Raw genomic sequence first — 8,350 nt, 5'->3', positions numbered from 1 at the left:
ATCAACGGTAATGAATTAATCATTAGCCAGAAAACTACAAACATGACATTGACAGGGTCCTAATTATCCGTCTCAAATTTTCTCCTGTGTACATCAAGGTGTTCATAAAAATACACGCAACTTTAAAATGATCAGACTTTGAACTTTTGAAAACGTAAGAAACAAAAACATGACGGTTTTGAAAGTTCTTAATTGATGTATGATAAAACCTTGACTGTACATACTTTTGTTTTGCTCAACTTTCACAACATTGTAGACATAGCACGCACTTACGAAACAAACAATAGCAAACACTACTCAGAACAACCGTGATAACCGGAAGTAAAACACCACACTTTGCAGATCCCATAAAAAATTGGGTCCCAAAGCCGATCTCAGGCGAGTCCGTGAGACCATTGGTCAGGTGACAATCAGCTCAGGCTTAAGCAATGTCTAAATTAGTCTTATGTACACCGAATCCGGCATGATTGTACGTGTACATCGGCACGACATCTATCAAGTTGTGAAGTTTTTAGCGAAAGGTTTGATCCGGTTATTTGGCAGACAGCAAGCAACACGTGTATTTGTGGGGTTTGATTTTAAAACAGGATTTTTTGGAAAACTGGTCATTCACAAATGGCATAATGTATCAGCGGCTGATTTTACCAACAAACTGCATGATAAGTTTATGGCTGGGAGCGGCATATAGCTCAGTGAGTAATTAAACTGCTCCTAACCACCATGCACAGGAGATGAGGGCTCAGTCCCAAGACTGGACGCTGAATTTGTATTCTAACCCTTTCTCATTTTCGTTGGACGTTCCCGACGATGTGGTTTCTACAGTTTTCATGGGACCACTTGAGCGCTCTTACATTCTTTGAATATCATTTGTCTTCGGTCAGTATTTATGGCGTGAAAGTTCGTACTTATCTTAAGTCGTTGATTTACCCCGGATACTCCTGTTTCCTCCGCCCATAAAACTGACTGAATATATTTGTGAAATATATTCTTGAACATGAAGTTAAACAATAACCTGCAAGGGTTTCCACAAGGGTAGAAACCCCTATTTTTTAGATTAAGTGTAGAAGGTCACTGAATCTCGCGATTTAAGCGTAACAAAATCGGTGGCGAGGACCACTTAATGTCGCAATTTAAGCGTAACAAAATCTGTGGCGAGGGCCAATTAATCTCGCGATTTAAGCACAGCAAATTCTGCAAGCGACACAGCGAGGCTCATATACAGATGGTCTACACGACTTAAACACACGACATGCGGCTTCTATATACCATGGGTGTAGAAGTAACAAATGTGTTCAGACCTTTTATATGGCAACATGAGTGTGACAAGTAACAAATGTGTTCAGACTTTCTGCATGTACTTCATGAACACCAATATACAAATTAGCCAGGACAAAGTATTTATTTAGTGTTTATTATATGCTATTGCACGGCCTGTATGTGACGCACAGTATACTTGTACATACGTCGTGCGAATTTTTGTTGTATTTAACATCATGTATTGTATTTAAGAGGTACACATTAATTCCGCGAATGGGTGCGTGGTCGTGGATTACCCCCAGGTTCTGCTCTGTTTCCTCCGACCATAATATGGGTACACATTAATACCGCGAACAGTTGCATGGTCGCGGATTTCTGCTGGGTTCTGCCCTGCTTCCTTCCACCATGATAATGCTGGCCGCGGTCGTGTAATAGAAATATTCTTGAGTATGGCGTAAAACACCAATGAAATAAATAAATACAATAATCATGTTCATACCCATGGTACATATTTTCATATTATGCATGGAAGAGCTGAATATTAACGTACAGAACGTGTGAAGTTGAAGCGGGCGTACATACTTTGAGAATTTCCAGCTATAAGCCTTACCCCGCCTCCTATACAGTACCGGGGTAACTTTAATAACATAAATGTTGTTTGAAAATAATATTAGTAATCATGCTGTAAATATTTTTTTGTTGCATTTGCTGTCGATATGCGATAGGGTTATATTTCTTTGCCTTGACCATATTGTGTTTTCTTGATAGATGCAACCTGCATTTTTTCTTTTAAGGTCACATGCACATTTTGTCCACTTGAATGACAAATTCCATACGTGACCCCATTTCCTCGCAGCATATTTGACCGCTGTCTTACAACCCACAGAAATAAGCCTGGATATTCATGGATGTGAACTGTGCAGTATGACGCAACATGTGTGCTATCCCTTAGGCCTACACATGTAAACTTAGACAATACACATACAATATAGCGCTGCCCAGATTACATCCATGCTAAGCTGGTAGAATTATTGCGTGTATCATTTTGTGCAAACAAAGTATAATGATGGATAGCTGTAGGGATAATTTTTTGTTCAGTGCTGATAACGGTTTAATATTGTGGGTAATTATACGAAGAACGCCATAGAGAGAGAGAGAGAGTCTCGATCGTGCACACTCTGACATACAGGCGGGACCGGTTGTAGATTTCACAACACGTACCAGTATTTGTATTACGGGTCACACACCATAGCCGGGCGGCGACGCTCGCTTCCGACGGTGACGTCAGCGCGCGAGGAGATACACATGCTTGAGCTCAGGTAAACGAAGCACACGCAGTACACATAGGCACCTGAGCGAAGCCTATGTTGCGGACAGAGCTTGGGAAATACGGACTAGATTCGAGGCGTTTTATAGAGAGAGAGGCTGATGTAATTTCGCTGTTTCCAGCCCCTGTGTATACATACAGGCCTATGCCCTGATACGAGAGCTATACGCTTCAGTACAGTATTATTCCCCCATAGCTGTAGTCATTCCGAAGTCTTATAGTACCGGTATGAGATTGTAATCGGCATATTTGAAAACTGTCTGGAAGGGAAAGTATTAGTTCACTAAATGTCCGCAGATTTGTTAGATTCGAAATAATCGAGAGAATGGAGGGAGATTTAAATACATTTAAGTGTGTAGTTGTTGGAGATGACGCTGTGGGGAAGACTAGCTTGTTAATCAGTTACGCCACCAGGACTTTCCCGGCCAATAAAGTTCCAGACATATTCGACAACTATGCAGGTAGGTTCGACATCTACACTAACAACTCTGCATCCAGTAAGACTTCTCCTTAATTTATGCATATATTTATGTTAAGACATAACTGATAAATATTTAATTAATAAGCTATATGTTTCGTGTGTATATAGTATTACATCTTTACTTACATTACCACCCTATAAGGAAGAGTAGATATTCATGCTTGGGTGATATACATCAAGGAAAATGAGATCACGCTACGTATTTGTCATGCTCTGTCGTGTCTTTCTATACATCTGTCGTCGGGTGTGGACGAAAACAGCGTTGTTATAACGTTGACTACTTTCTGCTTTAGTGGATTTTCATTTTTGACATTTATTCGTGTGTTGTTTGGTGACTTTTTTCTTTCTGTTTTCCGAAAGATCCCAGAGTAATGTCTCTGTATATATGGGTTTATTTTTGATATCATTATTTCATCAAATTCGCGAATTTAAAATGACCGTTGAAGAATATTGTAATTGCTATGCTAGTAATAGCTTTATAGAAGGATCAATTTGGGTTGTGGTAACAGTGTATATGTACAGACATGAGCAGCGAGATCGCTCACCTGGCAGAATTACCTATACCTGTGACGGCAGACATACGTGCCGCATTCACCGCGCATGAGTAATAATACACACCAGGCAGGGAAATTAAACGTCTGTATCGACACACCTGACAACCATAATCATACAAGACATTTTAAACAATCTTTGTATTTCAGTAATACGGTTAATTTACAAGGTTAGGTTGACAGATTCGCTCTCGAATTAACATTAGTCATTTACATCAGAGTTAACATCAGAGTGGCATAACATTTATATTTCGGGAAAATATGTGCGTAAGCGCTTCCTATTAACATAAGCTTATCAACATCAACGACGAACATTTATAGACTTACATCCTATATTTTTTGTGCATATGCCCAGCGGAAAATCATCATCACAATGAATCACCGTTTCATTCATAGATATTTTTTGCCATGTAAAAAGCAGGGCCAATCAGCATGCCATTTAGAATCCACGTTCTGTGTACAGGGATCCCCCGGATCTATATATAGCTGAGTAGTTCAAATCGACGTGCCAGCGGAGTTATGCTCATTCACAACCTGTCCCAAGTGTGTCACCTGCGCGTTCAGACAGTAATTCCCCTTATTTCAGGACATGATCCTAACTTTGCTGAGAAATCTGACTGTATAAGTATAGATCAGAAAACAGGATGTCACCGTCATGCAATATGGCTAGACGATTGCTTTACCCACAGAACGTTTACTTGGAATTTCGATTTATTAGCTAAAGTCACATAAAGCTAAATTCGGCTGGATCTCATCCAACTTATAACACACGGAGTTATACTACATATAACATACTGGCGCACGTTATTTATATTTATACAACTTTTATTTACATTTTTGGTTGTTAGGCTGCTCAAAATTTAAAATTACAGCGTTGTCTACAAATACGTTTGAACAATAAGTTGGCCAGCAAACTTTATTAATAGGCCTTTGTTTCAAAATTTTTCTCCGTTTTGTCAGACAATGCTTGGCAATTATTTTTTTTTACGCGTGAGATCCTTACCCGTTTCTCTCCATTGAACTTTCACTCTCCAGAAATAAATATTTTTTCTCTTTGAATGTGGGTTTGTTCGTATACCTGGCGACCCCATCCTAGCCACGCTCCTTGCTACATACAGTGTGAATTACGTCAGCTGTCCTATATGTAGGACACATAGGCCTACATAGGATTATAGGCTTACACATCTTTCGCAGATTATCGTTTTGGTATATTTTATGACTATATGACTAGTTCAGCCGTCCTTCCATTTAGTATGGGCGTTTATCACCGTTTTCTCTGGGTGACAGGAACAATAGGCCTACTCGTCTTACGATGAACCATATGCCTTCATTCGTTCACCCTGTTGTATTTACAGGTTGCGTGGTAATGGGTGGGATCCCCTATTCCATGTCCCTGATTGACACCTCAAAACAGGTGAGTTGTATGACGAGTGCATGGGCAGATACGGGGCAAGAGTGCAGGTAGTGGGCAAGTGGACAAGTAGCGGGCAAGTGGGAAGATAGGCCTCAATTGTGTAGGTATTGGGCATGTGTGCGGTAGTGGAAAAGTGGGCAGGTAGTTGGTAATTGTGCAGGTAGTCGGCAAGTGGACAGATGGAGGTAGTGGGTAAGTGTGGAGGTAGTGGGTAAGTGTGCAGTAGTGGGCAAGTGTACAGGTAGGGGGCAAGTGTACAGGTAGGGGGCAAGTGTACAGGTAGAGGGCAAGTGTACAGGTAGGGGGCAAGTGGGCAAGTAGTGGGCAAGTGGGCAAGTAGTGGACAAGTGAGCAGATGGGCACGGGGTAAGTGAGCAGATAGGGACGGGACAAGTGAGCAGATGGGGACAGGACAAGTGGGCAGACAGATGCTATTAATGCGATTCGGGAGTTAGGACACACACAGTGCATACACATTTGTTGCGGTCGGCCTATCGATCCATGTATGGGCAGACACAGTGACACCGCACCGCAGACTTTGATTAGTGTTTACCGCCCGGGGCAAATTGCTGTAGACTACCTGATATTATTATAGTAGCACAGCCTGCTTTTTATAATACGTATAAATAACCATCCGGTAAACTGGACTTCCGGTAAACCAAAACCTGTTCAAAAGAAGCCTGACAATGACCCCTGTGGACTAACATGAAAAATGAATGATCCGCCTAAGTTAGACAAGTTATACAAAGTAAGAGAAAACTTGGGTGTGGGAGTTCATTTGTTGTACATATACATAACCTGCCTTGTGAAAAAGTTTACCGATTGGTAAAACCAGGGGACCGGATACCTTGTTAACTGTGAGTTCGAATCTCACTCCAGTTACTATATTTTCTGTTCGCGATCTTAATTTTGTGATTAATCAGTGGTTGGTTATATAAAATAATTAATCGTTTTATATACAATGATATAAGCTATGATAATTTCCTACATAGCACTATAGAATCTGCGCTCTTACATAGTCGAGATTCTGAAACGTTCCTAAAAATGAGTGTTAATAACTGGAACCCGGCCCTTCGTTCGAGTCTCGTCATTTTTTAGGCTTTGTAAATTAAGGTGCTCAGGCGAGGCTTTGCGATCCAGTATAATGCATGTTGCCTGTAGCATTTAGAGAATTCACAGTGTTGTGAGGTCAAGTCGGTGGAGATGAGGTAGGTCACCAAGTTTACACATCCTTAATCGCTATCGGCTCACAATACAGTTGGTTCAGGAGTCAAATCGATTGAGAATTGCGACGAAATCAACGAATTACACCGATGCATTGAGCTAATCCTTGGCTTTTTGCTCCTATGTGTGTAGATTAACCTGTGGTAAACGTCTTATCAGTCACGTAACTCAGACGACAACAGAGTTATCTCCCATCCGTTTAACTCGAACTAGAGGCCGTATAAGCACACATACATCCAATACAGAACAAAGGGATGTGCTATTACAGTATCCTATAATATGGCATGTTGTATCTCAGGTTGTTATGAGCTCATTATCAACTTGATCAAAATTAACTCATTAGTAACCATTATTTTATCATTAGTCAGTCAGTCAATTAATCAACCAGTCAAGGTGTCACCCAGATGTGTTAGGTTTGACCCAGATGTGTTAGGTTTGACCCAGACGTGTTAGGTTTGACCCAGATGTGACACCCAAATATGACAGACTTGGAAAAATAATAAATATGCATTAACATACTAAAGGACATATGCTTTGGCAATCTTTCAGTTTGTGTTTTATCTTGGATGTGTGTAAAATTTAACATTTGGCGTACTAAGATAGTGAACGGGATGGCTATATAAACCACGTGTAGGCCAATAGCTCTGGATTTCGAGTTAAAAGCAGCTACATTAATGAGATTATTTATTTATTTAAACAGGACGTTCGTAAGAAAATAATGATTCAACTTAAACGTTTTTGTGTTTTCAGATTGACTCCGAGGGCTTGAGGTCACATTTGTATGAAGGTACTGACGTGTTTATAGTGTGCTTCTCCGTGGTGCGTCCCGAGTCTATGGAGAGTGCCCAAGAAAGATGGCTGCCTGACATCAAAGAGAACTACCCAGATGTTCCTGTTGTTGTCATCGGCACACAAACGGACTTGAGAGAAAACCAGGCTGTGGTGCAATTTCTGAAACACGAGTGCCAAACCCCTGTGAGCTATGCACAAGGAGCTGCTCTGGCTAAAAGACACGGCGCCAAGGACTACCTGGAGGTCTCTCCATTCAACCAAAGAAAACTCAGACACTTGTTGGACAGAAGTTTGACGTGCGTTTTATCGTCTTCTGATTCAAAAAGACCGAAAGCGGAAAACTCTGGCTGCAAAATCATGTGATACAAATCAGGAAACCATGCTCATTTAATGACCTGACTTGGTGAGTTAAGGCGAAAATTTCTCTAGGGTGTAATCAGGAAAGCCATTAAATATACGAAGTGAACCTGCCTCGGTTTGAAGCCAGATATTGAAATATGCGTTTGTTGTTTTGAGTTATGGCGCCACTGTTACTTAGATAAGATCGTTTACGTCATACCGGAGTTATTAAGCTTACTGAAGTACCTGTGTCTTCGATAAGTAGGTAATTGATTTGTATGCCTGGTGCACTTTTGTTGATCGTCAGCAGTAGATGGAACTACGAGGATACGATCTCCAGCAGGTGACAGTGGGATCCGTGTCATCATGATCATCGTCTCACCATTGAGGTTGTCTCCCCCTACCCTCTCCACCAGTTCGTCTCATTTTCAGCTATATCCTACATCATGTTAAGTCGTCATACTCGTTTACAGATAAACCTAGATTGTGTTTTAATACACTTTCCGTTTTGCTACGCCCCAACACAGAAAGCAGCTAACACTTTTCTTCACATGAGTAACTTTGCGGCATGCGGACTGGTAAGCAGGGAGATTTGAAGCAGCACGTTATAAAGGAAAGGCATTTCAAGAAATTGTTTAAATGCCAGAAACCGTTGACAAGTACAGTCATTTGTTTATTAAAATGTAATTTATATTTTCATTTTGATGTGAAAACCGCAGTGTACACGGTTTCGCCTTTGTCCACCTTACTTTGTATGTTAATTCTACACCCTGTAGGAAATGCTGGTCATTTCAGTCTTCCACTTTGTGTACATTGTTTATAATGGCGGCGACCAGCGACATTTATTTTGAGGCCAGTTGACTGAATGTTTAATTTATTGTTATATAAATGTATTTATACTTTCTACTCAGTCATATATACACACTGTACATATAACTTTGACAGTGTGATAACTGATAAATATA

At 40.6% G+C, this 8,350-nt stretch overlaps 1 protein-coding gene across 1 annotated transcript; it reads left to right on the top strand.

The window, feature by feature from the left end:
- Window positions 1-2,625: 2,625 nt before the first annotated feature.
- LOC135468820 (uncharacterized) lies at window positions 2,626-8,350 on the top strand. Its single transcript, XM_064747262.1, has 3 exons — window positions 2,626-3,045; window positions 4,972-5,030; window positions 7,005-8,350. Exons 1-3 carry the CDS (start codon window positions 2,910-2,912, stop codon window positions 7,407-7,409), a joined length of 600 nt encoding a protein of 199 aa, XP_064603332.1. The 5' UTR covers window positions 2,626-2,909; the 3' UTR covers window positions 7,410-8,350.

Source organism: Liolophura sinensis, chromosome 6, assembly GCF_032854445.1.
Source record: "Liolophura sinensis isolate JHLJ2023 chromosome 6, CUHK_Ljap_v2, whole genome shotgun sequence".
Lineage (NCBI taxonomy): Eukaryota > Metazoa > Mollusca > Polyplacophora > Chitonida > Chitonidae > Liolophura > Liolophura sinensis.
Note: the sequence above shows the minus strand (reverse complement) of the source record. Positions and strands in the feature narration are given on the sequence as shown.

What these genes read in the sequence shown, in the direction of transcription:
- LOC135468820 (XM_064747262.1), top strand. Translation starts at nt 2,910, where the DNA reads ATGGAGGGAGATTTAAATACATTTAAGTGTGTAGTTGTTGGAGATGAC. An exon ending in CATATTCGACAACTATGCAG is followed by an intron (nt 3,046 to 4,971) that starts GTAGGTTCGACA and finishes TTGTATTTACAG; the next exon opens with GTTGCGTGGTAATGGGTGGG. An exon ending in TGATTGACACCTCAAAACAG is followed by an intron (nt 5,031 to 7,004) that starts GTGAGTTGTATG and finishes TTGTGTTTTCAG; the next exon opens with ATTGACTCCGAGGGCTTGAG.